Source organism: Sinocyclocheilus grahami, unplaced genomic scaffold (assembly GCF_001515645.1).
Source record: "Sinocyclocheilus grahami isolate Dianchi unplaced genomic scaffold, SAMN03320097.WGS_v1.1 scaffold78.1, whole genome shotgun sequence".
NCBI lineage: Eukaryota > Metazoa > Chordata > Actinopteri > Cypriniformes > Cyprinidae > Sinocyclocheilus > Sinocyclocheilus grahami.
This window is the reverse complement of record NW_015505257.1, coordinates 1896991-1918384: the sequence shown is the minus strand read 5'-3', so window position 1 is coordinate 1918384 and position 21394 is coordinate 1896991. Positions and strand designations below refer to the sequence as shown.

At 37.6% G+C, this 21394-nt stretch overlaps 1 protein-coding gene across 1 annotated transcript in view; it reads left to right on the top strand.

Moving 5' to 3' along the window:
• Window positions 1-666: 666 nt before the first annotated feature.
• The window catches only part of LOC107586204 (cell adhesion molecule 2-like), a gene marked incomplete at its 5' end in the record, with an annotated part of 39461 nt that continues 18733 nt past the window's right edge, over window positions 667-21394 (top strand). The window contains 5 exons of the mRNA XM_016273470.1: window positions 667-819; window positions 5255-5392; window positions 18358-18519; window positions 19273-19363; window positions 20309-20487. Of these exons, the coding sequence (XP_016128956.1) occupies window positions 667-819; window positions 5255-5392; window positions 18358-18519; window positions 19273-19363; window positions 20309-20487 (723 nt within the window). The remainder of the gene's footprint in view (window positions 820-5254; window positions 5393-18357; window positions 18520-19272; window positions 19364-20308; window positions 20488-21394) is intronic.

The following is a 21394-nucleotide window of genomic DNA, read 5'->3' as shown; positions in this document are numbered from 1 at the left end:
GAGTATAGTCATTATCATTGAACAAAGCATGTTAAAGATACCTCGGGAATTACTGCCCGTCTTTCACGTTTGCCTTTGACCTTTGCATTAGCACTTTGACCTTTACATTAGGCCTGTGTGATGATGGACACTAAAAGGTGTAATAACTAAAACCGTATCCTTAGGCCTCTTTTGCACAGAGGTCACAATCAAAATAAGTTTGAACTTTACTTTTATTCATACTCGACTGGGTAAATAACTTGCAAATGTCATAAATACAGAGTTTGTTAATGACTAGGTGAGCTCAAGCATGTATGTTTCAAATCGATGAATGCTCATTTTGTAGATTTGAATCCTGACTGATCCATATTCTATTTGCCCTCTGACTGAAAGCCATCATAAAATAATTTTTCCCTGTAGCAAAGAATTGATCCTCATAATTAGCATAATATGAGAATATTTTCATAGATTGACATGTTTCCTTTTGTAAATAAATTTTTTTAGGTTAAAATTGCACATTCTTGACATTTCAATGCTTTCATGTCTTGTCTGTTGGTAAGTATTCAATTCATGCATTAAAACTTTAAGTGGTTTGAGAAAGTCAGAGAATCCGCCACTCTTGAGTATGGCACATGCTAATGAAGGTGTCATATTTAATGGTGCTCTCTTGATTGTTTGTTCTGGCAGCCCTGAGAGATAACCGGATTGAGCTTGTCCGAGCCACGTCGCAGGAGCTGACGATCAACATCAGTGAGGTCACGCTGACAGACGAGGGGATGTACACCTGCTCCCTCTTCACCATGCCTGTCAAAACAGCCAAGGCTTTCCTCACCGTCCTGGGTAAGACATCATTTAACACAGGATGTGTCTGGGATTGCATCCTAAATCAGCCAGCTGAAGCATTTTGAGTTATTTAGCCTTGACTTGTTATTTTACAAAATTTCACAAGCCAGTTTTGTTCATATTGACTGAATTTCTTGTAGTCTATCATCTATCATACCTAAACACCATTTTTGCACTTATAGGCCTGTATTTTTATCTAAAACTTTTTGCTCAGTGTCTTTAGAATTTAAAGAAAGATATTTATTTAAAGCAAAATAAAATAAAATACTGTTCCCGTATTTCTCCCGTATTTTTAATCTTTCTATAAAAATAAAAAAAATCCCACTGGGCATATTTTATATGTTTGCTACATTCGCTTCCGGTAAAACTCCAGTCATTTGTATGGGCCAAACCTCATCATATGAATAATCACAACAACAAATTCCAAGGTTGTCCAGTTGCCAGATCTTGTATGAAATGCATCTTTCTCACACGATCGACACATATAAATTTCAACCCATTTGTCCCCTCAACTTGGCAACCTACAGCCCAGTGATGCTACTGATATGTGCGCAGGTAGTACAGCAGGAAGGAAACAATGATCACTGGTAGAAACTGGAGAAGAAGACTCAGGTGGTGCACCAGTGAAAAAAAACGAAATATACATGTAAATATACATGTAAATGTATATTTACATGTATAATGAGATATAGCTTATTATATATTATAAGGCTATTTAATTGATTAAGTATGAGCGCTGCAAGTTTCAAAGTCAGGTGCTGAGCTGCTTTGTTTACTGCGGTTACGGGGAAATGGCTATATTTCTGGTGAAAAGCTCTACCTGCTGGCAGAGAATGAATTAGCATTTTTCAATAAGTGAACTAGTGGATCGACAAGAAGATAATGAATTATAAAACTGTAAAGATATAGCCTACACTAAGATATATTTATGTTACTAAATGAATATAATTGTTTGATAATAATTGTTTAAAGTAATATAAAAATAATATAATATAATATAAAAATAGTTACTTTTGACTCCGCTCCACCACACCCCCCCAAACAGTAAGTTCAAAACAGCGCTAATGCAGAGAAAACACAGCCGATTTCATCAGCGATTGCGGGGAAAATGGTGACTTTCGTCCAGACGTCAGTAAAATTATTCTTTTCAGCGTGTATTTGGCTTAAAAGCAAGAGTGTTTTATAATGAACGCTGATTATGCTGTGGTCAGAGATTTAGCGATTCTGAATTGATCCGTATAGTAGTAAAAGCAGGCGATTTAGCAGGTCCTGTTTGGGATCGCAGCTTGACTTGTGCTAATTTGTATTGAAAACTTTTATTTAATTATTGATTGATTGATTGATTGTGGCACTATACATAAATTGTGAATTATTAAAAAGTACTTATTTATTTCATATTAATTAATTAATTAATGGGGGGGGGGGGTACCTGCACTTATTTTTTTCCACTTCAAGCACTGTGTAAACACACATAAATCAGAATTTTTTTTAAAAGAATACACTTTTATTCAGCAGGGATGCAAATTGATAAAACATGACAGTAAAGATGTTTATATTTATAATATTACAACATTTTTATATTTCAAATAAATGCTGTTCTTTTAAATATTCTGTCCATCAAAGAATCCTGAATCCTGCTCCGGGGGTGTGTGTGGGTGGGTGTGTGTGTGTGTGTGTGTTCACTACAGTGTGTGTGCACTTGGATGAGTTAAATGCAGAGCACAAATTCCGAGTATGGGTCATCATACTTGGCCACACCTCACTTCACTAATCACTAATTCACTAATAAAAATGGACCAGCATTTCCACAAAAAGAAATAAAAAAATTTTTAAAAGCTACACATCTTAACATTGCTAATATTATTAAATGCTTCTTGATCATCAAATCATCATATTAGAATCATTTCTGAAATATCTTTTCACACTGAAGACTGGAGTGATGATGCTGAAAATTCAGCTTTGCCGTCACAGGAATAAATTACTTTTTCAATTATATTAAAGTAGAAAAGAGTTATTTTAATTGTGATAATATTTCATAATATTATTGTTTTTACTGTGTTTCTTTTGAAGACAGACAACTGTCGTTTCCAGAAAGCAGATAGATAATTCAAATTTTACCTCAGTGGGGGCATTGCAACTTTGGCCTGGATCAGGATTTAATTAAATGGATTCACCCGGTCGCCTTCAACAAAGACACAGATGATCACAGAACAGTGTTGAGAAATGGCACAGAAAGAAGTTTAATTTGTTTCCTCTATCAACTTTTACTACTTTTGTCAATCAAAAGTCAAACAGACTTTCTGTCAAGTCCCAAACATACCAGAGTTAATGTCAGCTGTGACAGCCAACAAACAGTGCTTAATGCCATAGTTCTGCATTAATTAGGAGCCCAATTAGCTAGTCTCATTTTAATTAGTTGGTGTACACCATTAAAATCATTACAGTTGTACACTCTGTCAACAAGCCTGCATTCCATTAATGTTTTGCTCATTGTGAATACATGAATGGTTACAATTAATTTCCATGTTGTAATTATTATCTAGGAAAAATATGCAGTAATATACACAATGCTTATTTATTAATTACACATTTTGTTACACGTGTTGTTATGGATATTATGCATGTTTTCACATATTTAATGGATCATTTTGACTGGACAGCATCGTTCCATCTAAATCGACACTTAAACCATCGAAAGTGTGCCTAAACATTGATAATAACACAGTTCTCCATCATTTGATGAATTACAGCTGCCGCAATCAATTGGAAATGTGCACAAACATTGAAATACCGTCGTTTGAAAAGAATCGTCTGTTTGATTACGTCTTTAATTGATTTTTCCGTACATTTCTGCCATATGTACATTAACTGAATATTGTAGAAACTTAATTTGCTGTAAAGTTGCTTTGCAACAATTTGTATTGTGAAAAGCTCTATAAAAATAAACTTGAATTGAAATACGTCAATACACCAAAGTGGTGTGAGTAAATTTGACCCTAAGTGATTTTGAGTATTACATTTGTATATTATATACCAAGAACTGAATCAATCAGAAGTGACAGCTTGGCATCTTCAGGTTTTTCTTGATCTTGGGACAATATTCAGAAACAGAACGTCATCCAGTGGAGGTTGCAGGCCACGCTGCAGTAGAATGACTGATGTATTTACTCTGTTGCTTTTTAATGCATAAAACATTGTGGTTGTTTTTGCTTTGATTTATTTCTAAGGAATGTGATTAAGGCCTCTTACTCAGGGGAGCAATAAGGCCTGTGAACTGAATGCCAAACGTCTGATCTCATCTTCAGTCAAAGCAAACCCAATATCTAATTTTCCTGACTAATGTTCCCTATTGATTTTTCTTTGTCTCCGCCCGCTACCTCAGAGAGGAAGCTCCTGACAAAGTAATGCATTTGTGGACCACAGAATTTCCTGTGTTCTTGAAATATTTCATAAGATTGAAATGCTGATTGCTTCTGAACGTGGAAACAAACATTTGAGGTTCACTGTCTTGGTGATGGTGGTAGGATAAGTTTTGATCATTGCTTTGAGTCAAGTCACATGAATCTTTTGTATGTTATAATTTGGGCTTTCGTGTGTACATAAACCATCAGTTAAATACTGGAAAGGGAATGCAACACCACGTACTGTGTGAATGAGCCTTATGACAGATTGACAGCTCAGTTTAAAAATGGATTGTTGGCCAATGACAGACTCATTTTTAATTATTATCTTTAATCTTTATTTAAGCAAATGTTGATACAATACAGTTCAAAAGTTTGGGGTCAGTAAGATTTTTAAAAAATTATAATAATAGTAATACTTTTATTAAGCAAAGATGCATTAAATTGAACAAACAGTGACACTATTGACTTTTACATTGATTGATAGATAGACAGACAGATAGATAGATAGATAGATAGATAGATAGATAGATAGATAGATAGATAGATAGATAGATAGATAGATAGATAGATCGATCGATCGATCGATCGATCGATCGATCGATCGATAGATATTAAATGTAAAATTAATTTAATTTGATTATATGTGCATTTCAATTTGATTAAATAATCAGCATATATAATTAATTTGATTTTAAATCTAAAATTGATTGACAGCCCTAGTTATAAGCTCTATTTTATTGAAGACACTGTACTGTTTTTAAACTCTGCAATAATATGATGAAAATAACCACTGAATAAAGGGTCTAAATTTAAATTAACCTCATTGAACGATAAAAAACCCCAGTCAAAATAAAAGAACTGGGGTTGTTCATAGAAGATGATAAATAAAATATTTCTAATCTTTTTCCATTAAATTCACGCTTACCTACTTTTCATATTTTGAACCCACTAAAGTAAGCCATCGTTCTCTCTTTCTCGTTTTCTTTCTCTTTCTCTCTCTTTCTCTTACTTTTTTCTGCAATATTTAGGCATGCCTAAGAAACCAGAGATCAATGGACTCACCAAGCCTGTGTTGGAGGGAGATCAAATCACACTGACCTGTGTGACCTCTGGCAGCAAACCTGCGGCTGATGTCCGATGGTTCAAGAATGAGAAGGAGATCAAAGGTGAGGAAAGTTGATGGAATACGATTGAACACACATTAACACTTATAAGACAAATCACAAAAAAAGTTTTACTGCATTTAAGTACATATTTTAAGCTCAGTATGGAAGAAAGCTTAGGTTCAGTAAAATATGTAGGTAACTGCTCATGTAGCATCTTCTCCACAAATCCGTCAGAATATAAAAAATGTCCCCTCTCAGTCAGATGGGGAGGGAGAGGATAAAAACATGCAATGACAGCATGGGAAGAGTTCTCGAAGTAGAAATTTGCTCTGCCATGCGTACAATGCGGATGGCATTGAGTGCCTTTGTCGTGTGTTTGCTGCATTTCTAAAAATACAGCGGTTCTAATTAGCAAAGAGGTGATGTTTCCCACGCTGACTGATTATTGTGTCTCTGGTGGACGGAACCTTGGGGACAGGCCTTTACAGTGAAACCCCAGAGGGTGAAGCATGGCTCAACACTTTTTATGTCTTTGCAATGACTTTGTTTAGCAGGAAATAGCTTTTTTATTTCTACATTGCTGTATTTTGTATTAAACAGCTATAAACTGTATTTAACCATATATTTAATGTATATTAATAATAACTTAGGCCAAGAACTACTCTCTTTAGAACAACTCTAAAAGGTGCTTACACAGAACACGTTTTTGTATTACACTGCCCTGCTTTTCCATTCTTTTTCTATGCACTATTTTTCCCCCTAGTGTATTTCTGTTTTATTTACTCACCCTATTGAATATTGTACTGGTTGCACTTTTCTGTGCGATTACAGTACAATAAATGCAGTCCAGAGCTTTCAAGCTTCAAAAAGGATGTAAAATCCATATAATAATATTCTAGATCATATGATAGATTTGTGTGATGGACAGATTGAAATTTTAAATAAAAATTCACAGATAATTTTTCCCTCAAGTGAGCTGTTAACTTCGGAGACCAAATCATGACCAATTTTGTGATCCAGATCAACCAATTAATCTGACTCACAGGAATCATGGATCGTTCATGATGTCTTAAAAAATCATCGTTACTTCTCTCAAGAAAAGCCTTGGAATATAGTACACATATTTAACAACCATACTTTATGGTTGTTTTTCGATTATTTTGGAGCTTGTTAGTCCAAGTTCTCATTCACTTGAAGATTGGCCAGAATATTCTTTTAAAAAGTCACCTTTTGTGCTCCACAGAAGAAAATAAAGTCCTGCAGGTTTGGAACAAAATGAAGAAATAAAAATTTTTGGGGGTGAATTATTCCTTTCATCTACAACCAAGAAAGAAAGAAATAAAGAGTACATAAAGCCTGAGCGGGAAAGTTTAGCCTCTTATCAGTGTCTTGTCAAGGGTTCTTATAATTTTGACTTCGAACAGGAATCCTGATTAGGCTCCTTATCAGATATTACGTCTGTGGTCAGTCCCTCTGGTCACTTGATAAACAGACAGAATTTGTGGGCAGGGGAGGATTTTCAGAGCGTATGTCATTTCATTAAGGGATCAGTGATGTTTCAGATGAGAATGGTAGAAAAGTAAGCTGCTTTGTTTAAGATTCCTTTAAGAAACTGATACCTGATCTCCTTACACGTGACTTGGGCTCGCTGTAGTCACAGATAAATGATACAATCTTCGTATTCGTTAACAATCTTGGTGTTTAGGTTAGGTTGGATGTATTCTTTAATTAACAGTGATTATTTAAGGCAACAAAACAACAGATTTGTATACAAGAAGACATGCATTTAACCTTGATAGATGTGAAATTTTAAACACAACTGCATTAGTGTTCGTTTCTTCACACTACTTGTCAAAATTCTGTTGTTTTCTTTTAATTAACTATGCATGTATTTGATTAATTCAGATACATTTTTCTCCAGCCGTGAGGTCAGAGATTAATATGATCATTAACGCTGAAATTTTCGCTCACTCTCTGACTCCGAGACCCCTTGTTTTGTAATACAGGTGCAAATTATTATATGCGAGTCTGTGACAAAGATGCATTTCATCCCTCAAAAATGCAAGAACGGCATTACCTAATGCGAATTTTTGTGAGCAGGTGGTTTGAACGCGAAAGTAGCATGTGGTAAATATATTTAGATATAGGAAAGGATTTGCTTTATGACTCCCGTCAGCCCACAGTCTCATGAAGCATGACGTTTAAGGGCTCTCAGCTGATTGCAAAGTGTCAGTCTTAGATATTTTCATCATGAATGTGTCTTGTGATGGATGGATCCAATAAGACAAGAGCACATTTCAAGGATGCATGAAAAAGAGTGGACCCCAGAGGGATGAAACACATATATAAAAACTCACAGGATGTTTATCATATAATTAGAACTTTCAATCAATTATTATTGTTGTTTTATTTATAATATATTCTATCTATCTATCTATCTTTTCTTTTTCTTTTTGTCACTGGCCCATGTTTAACAAAATTACAACATATTAAAGCCCTACATATATTAAAATACTGAAGACAAAAAAAAAAAATCAACAGTGAGAGATTCGGTAATGTGAGTCACTTTAGCTCTGTTTATTTTGTTTGGATGTCTTTGTTCCTTTGTCTTGGTTTCATGGCAGAGAGGTGCAAGTAAACGAAAGGATATTGCTTTTCGGCTCTGCTCACTCCAATTGGTCGGCCTGTTGTTTTCCTGTAGAGCTTCTCTCTGTCTGCTTTTGTGTTTGCTGCCTTCCTGTCGCTGTGTTTGTGAGTCGCAGCAGCTGTTGTCATCTCTGTTTCCAGCACTTCTCCACCGCTATGTGAGGCTGAACTGCGATAAACGCATTTATTTTGGAAGCCTGGACTGGGAATAGCAGTTGCATTATTGTGGGATCTCTGGGACTGTAGCAACGCTCAGCACAGTATTCAATTTGTGCCGGTCTCCAGGATGCAAGACATCTCATACTTTCTCCCCCCGAGTATGCAGAGCCCAAGACGCTCTGTGTTTGTGTGTGTATTTGTGTGTGAAATTGACAGTTGTAATGAAATCCAATATCAACACCTCTCACATTCTCACATGCCGCTCTCTCTCTCTCTCTCTCACACTCTCTCACTCACTCTCTTTCTATTTCTGGCTCCTTATTTTCATCATTGGAGTAAAAATGTGCATGTGTTTATTGCATGTTAAGCTAACCTGTAAATATTACATAGGCCGCATCTTGGCAGCCACCTCTTCCGCAGCCCATGTAGTGTGTGCACATACAGTGGGTCCAAAATTGTGAGTAAAAATCCTTCAGGTTTGTATTTTTCTAATCTAAATTTTGAACTGCAAATTACATCATCAGCATAACAAGTGAAAAGTGAAAGGTAAATTGAAAATTTTTATTTTAGAATGGCTTAGTATTTGGTTTTGTCCTTCTTTTACTTTAGTGAATTCCTAAATTCTAAATATCTCTTGTTAATTTTATTTTATATTGCTTATTTTATATATATATATACACTACCATTCAATAGATTGGGATTTTTTTTTTTTTTTTTAAGAAATTATCTTCTATTAGCTCAATGACAGTGAATACTTTAATATATTTTCAAGACATTTCAAATAAATGCTGTTCTTTTGAACTTGAATCTCATCAAAGAATCCTGAAAAAAGTATCACGGTTTCACTGATAATAGCAAGAAATGTTCCATGAAACACAAAATCGGCATAATAAAATGATTTCTGATGGATCATGAGACTCTGAGTAAATTCAGCTTTGCCATCATAGGAATATATTACATCTGAAACTATATTAAAATAGAAAACCGATATTTAAAATTGTAATAATATTTCACAATATTCCTGTTTTTACTGGCTGACAAACATTCAAAGATTAATTTTTTTCAGGGAAACACACAGCTAAAGTAGTTACAGGCAGCTTTTGACCGCAATACATGTCCATATCACTTCACCAAATGATTTCAGGTATTTCAAAGGGCCTTACAGCCTACAACAGCAAAAGAACCAAAACCCTCAACGACACTGACCAAGAAAATAAATATAGCAAACAACAAGTTAAAAACGACAAATTATTTCCATGTTTTGCCACAAAATTGTTTTATTATGTACAAAATTTTATTATGTTTTATTATGTCTCTTTCTCCCACTCTCCCATACGAACACACACACTATATATATCAAAAATGTAAACATGTACAGGTATTTAATGTGTGTGCACGATGGCTTTCTTACCCCAACAGCTTCTTCTTACATCTTGTTGAGTGCAATCAATCAATAGTCATTAAAAATGGAATTCTAAAATGCCTCCTGTGTCTTGGCAGAAACATGAATAAAACATGCACCATAACGACATTTTCCATCAGCCCTTCATCCCAAATCTCTGACAGTACCCTCTTCCCAAAGTCTCAGAGTCTACTTTGAGTTTGCTAATGCAGTGCAGAAAAATGTTTTTGTTGACTTATTTTCCAGTAAAAAAAAAACTGTAAATCTTATTAAAATAAGATCAATTTAATTGAGAATCAAAATTTCTTTTTTAAGCATAAATCTAACGAAGTTAGATATGGTTTTAGTGATGTTTATACTTAAAACAAGGATAAAATCCAGTTTGCCCATGGGGTATGAAAAATTAACTGGAGATAAAAGTCTTATCTAATGCAATTTTGCTTCTAAAATAATCTTGTTTTAAGGATGTTTAGATATTATTACTGGACAAAAATGACTGATTAAGACCACTGTACAGTATTTGCAGCAAGATGATATCAATATGCTCCTATAGAACTATGGCAATGTTTCTCTTTTCCTCCTCCAGGATGATAAGGGTGCATATCCATCCCCAGACCTCCTTGAGGGAGGATAACTCCCCTAAGGAGAACTATGAGAACATGTAACAGATTAGCCGACAGGAAAATCTTCAGAGCAGATGAAAGAGAGAGTGATCGTCATCCTCTTTTTCCTACGGGGGTTCTGCTAAAAAACGTTCTTTCATTCCATTTCGCTGTTCGAATACATGTTTCATGCACTGGTCAGTTTTGAGATTTAGCTTTTCATAACATGTTTCATAGTGGAAAGAAAACATACAAAATACATTTTTAATTGTTTATGTTATTGCATCTGTAGATTTCAATTACAGTGCATATCTTTAAAAAGGAATTTCCTCTAAATGTTTTTTTTCTCTTGCACTGAACCAGAAATCTTCACTTACATAGTTTTAGTCTATATTATATTTATTCTATAAGGTTTTCATGGGAGGGTTTGTTTATATATCCTTCACCTGATTTTGTAACATTTTATTCTTAAAGACATGATGAAAATTTAAGTTTACCCTTGATTGTAATATATCAGCAAAATGAAAAATGAAGAATGTTGAACCTGGCTTTATCCCATGTTCAGATGGAAATGCAAATTAGTTTATATTTATTTAGATAATGCCTAATTTGCATATTTAAACAACATTTCAGAAAGCTTGTAATACAAATATGTTCACAATTAATGTAATCAATCAGCTGGGAAAGTGTGGTGATAGTTTTTTTTACCCAGTTCACCTGAGGTGTCTTGCCTTAACAAAAACATAGCAACATCCTGACGAACAACCACTCAGACGACCTTCAGAAAATGTCAAATCTAACTGAAACTACTTTCATAAAACTGAGACTTTGTGCATATTGCTTGTTTGTGTGTGTGTGTGTAAACAAAATGGCTACTCTCTTTGTCTTTGTTTCACAGTGGTCATAGCCTATATGACCAAGTTACACACAAAACATCTGCTCAGTCCTGGCTGGTTAGAACAAACGCCCAGGTGCCTAGATAAAAGCTCAAAGCCGAACAAGAGAGAGAAGTTCTTAGCACTGCTTATGATAGGCAGCGAGACCGACGGCAGCCGCTGAGTCTGAACACAGCGCTCCTCACAGTTTAAGCTTCCTCTTTCATCCTGGCTGTGGGGGCCGAGAATCAGAGTCCAACTTCACAGCGGCGCACGAGACGGATAATCTCTACCGTGTGAAGAAAGAGAGGTCATTCAGATGGGAAAGTCTGTCTTGTTCTAAGTATTTGATCAACATGACATGTCCTGCATCAAACACTTCAGGATAGGGTGTAGGGTTATTGTGAAGTGATTGTAAACATGTACCAGACTGGAAAATAGTTTGAAGTGCTGCAGTTGGGCAGGTTTACTAATGGAGATTAGGACTAGGTTCATTACAAACTCAGAAATGGCGTCATTCCAGCCCTAAAAAAAACAGATTGCTGTGTGTGGAGTTTTTGATTGATTTCTGGCCGGAGCTTTAATTACTGGTCAGGCATGCGTTTCTTGTACGAGCGTGTAATTCGTTGTTTAACCAGTGTAGTACCATGTATCATTGAAGAAATTAACTACCTAATCACGACTGTTTCCCGAAACCATAATAACATGGTCACACCTTCGTCGTTTGAACCACGTTGGTTCAACAATATAGGAATGTCATTAATGACTATGTAATACTCTGGGGTTTCCTTAGGCATTTATGCATATGTGCACACTTCAAAAAACAGTACAGTTTGTTGACAGGCTAATGAAATGTAAATATATATTTAAATGGAATTAAAATTATAGAATGTATCGCTTGCATGTTTTGTACAAGATGATCTATGTCAGTCCACATGTAGTACTAACAATAAATTGTGCTTCTAAACTCAGGTCAAGAGCTGTAGTTCCAAACACACAAGTCTGCAATGCTGTTTGCGAATGCTGGATCTATGGTATCAGAAAATGCAGAATCGTGGAACTATGTTAGTTACGTCAGAATTTCAACCATAGTTGGCAAGCGATGCTTTTGGGAAACAACACCCCAAGTCGAGAGCTGTAGTTCCAAACACACGTTTGCGAATGTTCTTTGTAACTGGTTTCAGGGAGCGAATCGTTGTACTAAGTTAGTAATGGCGGAACGGAAGTTGAGAGCTGTAGTTCCAGCCACACATATTTGTGATGCTCTTTGTGAATATTCTTTGAAACTATGGTTTTGGGAAACGCAGAATCATTGAACTTTTAGTAGCAACGGTATTGCGACCACAGTTGGAATAACAGTGCTTTTGGGAATTACCTGGTGGGGCATTTGACAGACAACTGGGTAGGGCTTCCACACAGATTAGTGGGTGTGACTTTTGACATAATGTGGGTGGAGCTTGTGTCTACAAGTGTGTCTCTGTCACCAGTGGCATAACGACATTGATAAAACGGCTTATCCTGTGAATGTGCAGTTGCGTCCTAGAGGAGATGATATCATCACACTGTTAGCAGCCAGACAGTGTGTGTGTGTGTGTGTGTGTCAGAACAGAATCATTAATTCCAACCGGGCTCAGACAATCGCATCAACAAATCCCATCTCAGTCTAGCGTATTTGACCCTAGTGAAAGAACTGCCAGCAGGGAGACTGTTTGTGTAGATTAGAGAGATAAAATTGTACGGCACCAGAAGGAGCTTTTACATTGACACCCACACTGACCATTAATGAAAGATATTTGAACAGTGAGCCATGGCGGAGGGCTGTGCGGTAGGAGTAACTGATATTTATTGTGATCCTGGTTGGGGATTGGAGGGTATTTGTTGAAATAATGTTGTCGTTATCGGTTCTCATGTCTCTGGGACATTAGGATTAGCAGTAGATAGATGAGATGGGTGTTCAGTCGCCCGCTGCAGAGCTGCACTCGCGTGTGGAGAAACTCCTGAGTCTCTCACCACAGGCAGAAGATTATGCTGCATAAATAAACACAAACTGACAATTTTTGTGAGGAAATTCAAAACCGCTGCCTCGATTTTAAGCTCTCACCACGCAAACATACAGCCAACAGCCAACTTCAGTCAAATACACACAAAAATATGCCTCCATCCGCTAGGAATGACCACTGTGTTTAGCCTGAGAGCAGTTTGCGGTGATCGGATAAAGAAAACTTTTGCTCTCTCGCCCTCTCTCTCTATCTTTTTCATTCTCTCTTTTTATATCCCTCTTGCGCGCTCGCTAATGGGCTTGCAAAATAGGGTAGAGGTGGCGGAGATGAGCTGCACACCTTTGTGCCTCCTGTTGTTCTAAATACCTCCCTTTTAGGTGGAAAACAGCATTTGAATTCAGAACTGCTCACAGCTGAAATGAAATGCTAATCTCACCCCACGTTTTATTCTTTCCTGTTCTCAGCTGCTCTCTGGGCTCACCATATGCCATAGCTATCGCAGAGTTCCAGGAAAGCATTCCGGTTCCAGAAGAAGCGCAACACTCAGCCTCAAATCCGTTTTTTTTTTATTGAATTGCATCCAACTATGTACGTAATTACACGTGCTGATGTGTGTGTAATGAAGATTACATACAGTTTTAACGGAGTTGTGTGCATTAAATGAGAGCTTGTGTGTGTGTGTGTGCGCACACTGGTGAGTGTGTTTCTGTGGTAATGTTTCTATTACTGGTTTGCCGTCATAAATATTAATGTAAAACATGCTGACCTTAATTTCAATTCTGTCTGCTGGCAAATCTCTCCCCTCTCACCCACTCACTAACTTACTGAGAGGGACAATAGAAGTAGACATGGCCAATGAACCCTCATTATGCTGTTTTTTTTTCTCCAGGTGGAAGGATTGTTGAATGAATGGATGAGTATATGAATAAATAGATGATGTAGGTGAATGGGCATAATAGATTTAGGCAATCAAATCAGTAGAAAGCAGATGATGTTTTAATTTCGATGAGATCCTAAAGTGCTGCATGAATGTGAGGGGGGATGGCAAAATTCAGGTGAAAAGTCAAATGAGAGAAGGTGTGTGATTGGCTGACTACCCTGTCAATGCAATAATGGCAGTCTACCATTTTCACAATTGGTCTGTAAATTGGAATGGGTCAAACTGGTGGAAATGGACAAAATAATAACTCCAAACAACTAAACTAAACAACCTAGAGCCACTTTAGGTAGGAACTGGAATCTGTGAGTAAGATATTTTTAGTGAACAAGCAGCTCAGGTAAATTAAAGGTGTACCTATGTGCCTGTTATGTTTGCCTGTTAATAAAAATAAAGTGACTATTAATAATAGGTAAAAGAAAAAAGAAAGAAAGATCAGCAGTATCAAATAAGATCTATATAAAACATGCAGTTTACTTTCTTTAAACCAATGTAAAAAATATGTTGATGTTGTTGGTTCTAATACATAGTATTTATTAAAGCCAACTGACATGGAAGTATTTTCACATTGCGTTCCCCATAGCGACCCCTAGAGGACGCAGTTCGAAGTTCCACGAAAGGGAAACACTTTTTGTGTACTTTAAATGAAATTATACTGATCAAAATAGACTATTATTATATTGTTTGCTTGAGTGTAAAATAAATGGTGTCCCATAAGCTTTCAACTAAGAAACCACATAATTATTTAAAAAATAATAATAACAGGAAGGTGAGTTTACTAAAAATCCCAAACACAGTAAAGGGACTTTGCTTCCTCATTTCAGAAGATCACGACTTGCTTCTGAGTTGTTCCAACTGTATCATGCGCTGAAGTTGATCTAAAGAAACTTCTAAAGCATACTGGGAATCTTCACAGGATGTAACCATGGGGTGGAACAGACTTTCCACTTCCACATCTAATTGCTGAGAGTGTTTGTCTATTCTCAAATTAAAGTTTTCTGTTGGCTCCGTTCACAGCCATACAAAGTGTTATTCATCTGAACACTCTTATGAACAGACTAACAGTCTGTCTGTTTGTTTGTTTATATATCCGGAATAAAAATTTACCCCCAACCTATTGACTGCATCCCATAAGCATCTCAAGAGTATAGGAACCATAGAACTGTACCTTCCTCTCTGCGTGTATATATGTGTGAGTGTGCACGCGTGTGTTCAGGTTTCAAAATGATATCTTCTGCATGCTCAGATGCTCCTGAGCGGGTGGCGACACCTCCAGAGGAAGCTGATTGACAGCTTGGCAGTGATAGCAGGAGTGATTCAGGAGTAGAGAAAGTGAGGGGGAGCAAATGGAAAGAGAAAGACTAAAATGATCTGTATAGGTGAGAACTGTGTGGATTCGTATCTTACAGTTAGACCTGAGTCTGAAGGTTTTGGAATGAGTGAAGTCTTGTGTGATTCTATCTGAATCTAAAACTCAATAAACAAAACATGGTTTGCATGGTGCACTAATTTATTCCTTTTTTCCTTTGTGTTTCAGGAACCAAACAGTTGAAACTACATTTTAAAGATTTTAAATAAAATTATGATGTAAATGAGGTAGTTTATGCATCCTGGTGTATGGAATGTTTTAGGGAAAAAAACATCCCTAAAATCTCTTTATCCAAAGATTTGAAAGGTTCAGATTTTGACTATATATGGAAACTTCTAGAGGTTCCAAATATGATGCGAGTTATAGAACTCTTTAAAATTCTGTAGAACCATTTCTTCTGTAAAATATGGTGATTCAATGTAAAAAGGGTGTTTGATTTTACATTCTCTCTGCTGTTGGATAAAAAGAGCTTGTTCTGTTGTCCTTACATTTGTTTGAACAACTGTTTGACAAAAGTAAAATCGCAGGGGACATACGTGCCTGCATCGTGGTCCAATCCCACACCACGCCATGATAAGTGGTCCTCTGTAATGGAGAAAGCACACTCTTCTTGGCGTTTAGTCTCAACCCCAGCTCTCTCATGTGGGCGAGAACGACATCTCGATGTCGAACCACCATCTGCTCTGACTGAGCTAAAATCAACCAATCGTCGATATAGTTTAGTATGCGGATGCCCTGGAGTCGCAACGAAGCCAGGGCTATATCCACACACTTCGTGAAAGTGCGGGGTGAGAGTGCAAGGCCGAAAGGAAGAACAAGATATTGGTACGCTTTGCCCCCGAAAGCAAACCTCAGGAACTTCCTGTGAGTGGGAAGGATGGATACATGGAAGTATGCGTCCTTTAGATCGACCGTGACAAACCAGTCCTCGGACCTGATCTGAGACATGACTTGCTTGAGAGTAAGCATCCTGAACTTCAGTCGCTTGACTGAGCGGTTCATATGATGTAGATATAAAATGGGACGCAACCCCCCATCCTTCTTCGGAACTATGAAGTACCGGCTGTAGAACCCAGACTGCCTTGCATGAGGAGGGACCACCTCGATGGCCTCCTTCCTCAAAAGAGTGACTACTTCTTGTTCCATGACCAGAGCCTGCTCGGGGCCCACCAGTGTGGGCGTCCCCTCTCTACAGTGTGCAGGACCCACTGAGACACATTTGGCAGTAGTTTCTACGCTGCCAAAAAGTCTACTATGGGAATCAGTCTCTCGAGACTGATCTCTGGTGTAATGCGTGCAGCCAGGTTGGTGCCCTGTAACGGCGAACCGGCAGGGAACACCGAAACCTGCTGTTCTAGAGACCTCTGAGGAGGTGGCGAGCCTCTTAGCACCGCTACGTTTCCGGGCGGTAACTGAGAGGGGTGCTCGCGGGAGACCGCTGTGCCCTGTAACTCCGGCAGGGTTAGCAGACCGATCTCCTGAGGGCACTGAGGCGAGACGGACACCGTGTAATGCGGTGTAACCCGCTGCACCCCAGAGGGGACTGCCCTCATGAGTCCTGGGCCAGTGGCGTCAGGACTTTTTGGCCGAGGACCTCTTAGTCTTAAGTACGGTCCGCAGATCCGGCTTAGACTTCGAGGCCCCCGACCTAGAGCGTCGCCTCGACCCACTGTCACGACACGGGGGAGTAGGTGAGGCCACGCTCTGTTTTTCTGTTTTTGTGCATTGCTGACCACCTCAACCTCCTCAGAGGAAGAGAGGTAAACACCTGCTCTCACTCGAGAAAATTAATTTATTTTTTTCGAAGTGCCTCTGTGTGAGGCAGTAACATACGCTACCAAAACGGCCGTCAGCTCCCCTTTTTTTTCGAGAGCTGACTCTGCGTGCTTGCTCTCAAGCAGACAACAAACAAGCTGTGTGTATCCCCACCCGTAAAGTAACGCGGGCAGGGAAGAACACACAGCCTGAACGCTGCCTGCCCTCGCTTTCCTTAGTGTCTGGTTTTGCCTTGCTTTAGATTTCGTGACAGACAACAATAAATAAGACTCACAAACAGATATCAGACTGACACACACACAGAGCGCTTGCTGAATGACAAAAGCTGACGCTGGTCTCACCGCACGTGCTTTTATAGCTTCCTGGTCATTACGTCACCCACCGTGACGTCTCGCCCATCTATTGGTCTGATTACACACGAGGTTCAGAGCCCGTCACGCTGAAGGGCGTTCCTCTAGCGTTTCCGATGCAGCTCGAGTTCCTGAAGAGGAATGTAATTTATACTCTTAAAGATCCAATAATATCCTTTTGATGAGAAATTGTAGTATTTGTTAAGCTCATTGAGATGCAGTGGATTAATTGCCTTGGATTTGTGTTTTAAGTGCTACTAGACAGCGGTGTGTGCAGCATAAGCCTATAAACGCAGAATCCATTAACACATTGAAACAAACAAAACAAAACGCAATCTGTTTTTCAACTAATAGAGTTTTCAGAGAGGAGTAAGAGGAGCTGTTTTACTCTGATAAATGGCTCATGTGCAACACTATACATCAACACTAATTATATAGAAAAAAATGTAGGCTAAATTAATTAACATTCAATGAGAATTTACTTTGTAAACCGATGAAATGAACCTGTCACCATTACAAAAAGTAACTCATGCTTCATTTGCCACGAGAATTCAGCTCAGTTAAATGCAAAAACAAGAACTGAATAAATATTTTTGACTTTGAGAGAGAGATAAGAGTTCAAGTTTTACTTTTACCAGTTTTATCCAGTTTTGGAAATGAGAAAAGATAGAGACAGGATTCAAGAGCATTCTAAACACAGTGATGTGCGTCAGTGGGTGGAAATAATGAATGCAACTCAACTCTGTCTTCACACAACTAAAGTTTTCTATTGAAACAAAGTCTTAAAAAAGATTGGAGTATCTCTCTGAACCCTTGTGTTTCCAAATACTTCAAGTTCTCACTGTAAATTTGACTGTAATGTATGTGAAACTCTGAAACACATGATGCTGTGCTTATTGTCTTTCTCAGGTGCCAAAGAGGTGAATACCAGTGGCAAGACTTTTACAGTGAAGAGCTCCCTTCAGCTCCTGGTGAACCGGCATGATGACGGTGTGGCCTACACTTGTAGAGTGGACCATGTGGCCCTAATTGCCACCCACGAAGAGACCACACAGGTCTTGGAGGTCCACTGTGAGTACAGCTGGGTCCCGACTCAAACCAACATCCCATGATGGTTAGAACCATAAACCTAAATCCACAAATGTGAAACTGCTTGAAGTCTTTTACAAAGTAATGAGTTTAAAAAGTAAGGAAACACTTTGTAAACTTTTTAATTTTGAAACTCTCATTCATTATACCAACCAACCAATCAATCAATCAATTGCTAGCTTAAGACATGGAAAACTCTGCTCCCCATCATTAGAATATGGAAAAAACGTTTACTGTACTGACCACACTGCAAAAAATCGATCAATCAAACAATCAATCCATCAGTATTTTTGTCTTGCTTTCCAGTGAAAATGTGTAAAAATACTTCAATCAAGATACATTTACTTGTGAAGCAAAATGGCCTAAGATAAAAAAAAAAGTCTTGTTTTCTGAGAAACCGATCAAAATGACTAAAGCCACAAAACACATAATTTTGATTTCATTGGGTTTTCAATGACATATTAAACTTACTATGAAAAGTAATTTTGGCAACTTTTAAATCCTGAAATTTGGTGTTTTGATGCAAAGATTATGCAATAATTACAGACAAAAATCATTAGAGTTTCTCTTTGAAGTGTTGACATTTAATCAATCTACTGAGATGCAGTGGAGCACTTGGGCCTGAGCAACACGTCACATAATTTATCTTTTGATCTCCGTGGAGTGTCATTCCTCCACTTGGATGCTGCTGTCTGAAACAATATTTCTTTGTTCGTCTCTGTGTCTCTGTCATAGATGCTCCCTATGTAGAGATCAAACACTCCATACCAGCCCCATTGGAGGGGCAGTACCTCAAACTGGAATGTGTACCTCATGGAAACCCCTCGTAAGCATTCACAATTTATCAGCATCTTGTTGAATTATAATGTTTGCAAAGAGCTTTGGGAAGATGCGTTGCATATCTACTGCACCAAGGAGAAATTGCCCTGTGGGCAGGCCTGCGGCTAGCAGCTTATAACCACATGCTTGCATTAATGACTCATAAATGTGATTCTGTTGAAATTAAACAGCTATGAATATATAACCATAAATTCACACTGAAAAAAACATTATGAAGCTCTTAGCCGTTGGTACAACTGAAGCTAAAATAAGGCCAGTGTGTTCTAATATTCCCAAAGAAAAAGGCTGACAAATCTTTGATAAACTTGGATAATCCAAATTGCTTAGTTTAAAGCTAAAGTTGAAAACTTTACAACTCTCTCAGTGAATTTTGCTTTCTCAAAGCCTTTGCTCTGAGATCTTTTATGAAAAGTCTTGTATAGGAAAACATACTGTAACTTTCAAAACTCAAACGCTTCAGAACATTTCGCTGTAAAAAAGATTATCGGTTGACACTTAAGCTGCAAAAATGGCTTATTTTGTATTTCCATAATATTCCAATATCATATGAATACATCTGAATTCATGCAAACAAATTATCCCTCATTTATGTCAACAATGCCTTTTCAGTGTACAGATACTCTGTCTACCCAGTCACAGTGATGTAATAGTGAGGAAGCAAAACCAAGGCTGCCAAACCTTGTGTTGTTACTGGCTGTGTGTTGCACCTACAACTCTGCATATCATTGTGCTGCAGTAAATGTGCCGAAGATTATTACTGAAGAATGGGATATTTAAAAACTAAACTAAATAATAATCATAAAAATAAATAAATAAAAATAAACCTAATTATTAAAAACGTTTGTGATATGACCTTTTAACGCATGTTCCATAATGGAAAATAAACTGAATTTTGTTTTTAATTAGAAGTTAAAAATCAATGTTTCATCAGGCCAGACCCAGTACTCTGGACTAAAGATGGAGGAGAGCTGCCAGACCTGGACCGGGTGATTGTCGAAGGAAGAGAGCTCACCTTCATGTCACTGAACAAAACAGATAACGGCACCTACCGCTGTGAAGCTACCAATCACCTCGGCACCAGCCACGCTGAATATAAGCTGGTTGTTAAAGGTGAGTGACAGACAGATTGCATTAACCTGTCTGTTAAAGCTAACACAGCTCTTGCTGCTGTCTTGGAAAGCATCTGCATTGCTAATTAAACCTACGTTTCTACCCTGCTAATAAATGTTGTTTTATTTGAACCCCTTTGAAAGATGAAATGCCTTGAAATGATTGCTGGCCTGATAGATTAAAAAAAATATCGAGCTTAAACGATTAATTCAGCCAAAAATGGAAATTCCGTCATCCTTTACTCACCCTCATGTTCTTCCAAACTAGTATGACTTCATTTATTTTGCAAATCACAAAACAAAACATTTTCAAGAATGGCAACTGTTTGGAAACCCAAACTTTCAAACTTTATTTTGTAACACCATATTTGTTGTAGTATTTCTATAAGCGACCAGTGTTTCAATTTGATTTGAGAGTGAATAAAGGCTTAAATTTCAATCTGTTCATCATAGAAAGTAATCACATTTTTTCAGAAGTCTTCATACAAGTTATGGATTAATTAAATTTAATTTATGGAACTCATATTCATAATATTGGCAAAAGTTAGCATTATGTGCTACAGAAGAAGAAAGAAAATCAAATGTGCTTGAAAATAAATGATGACAGAATTTTTACAGATTTTGAAATATTCCTTTAATTTAGTGACAATTTTACAAAGACATATAATCACCTGTGCATCATAAATCTTGCACAAACAATGTGTACATATGCAGCAACCCATTTTTCTTCTCTGATTTCATTTAAGAGAATGAGTTTCACCCACTTAGCATAACAGCAAAGCATGATGGGTTTAGAGGCTACACTGCGTCCACATCTGCCATCTCTTTCATCAGAGGCAGCTGTGTGGATACGCTCACAGGCTAAGAATGGATATGTGGGCATCAAGCGGAAGAGTCCCCCCCCCCCC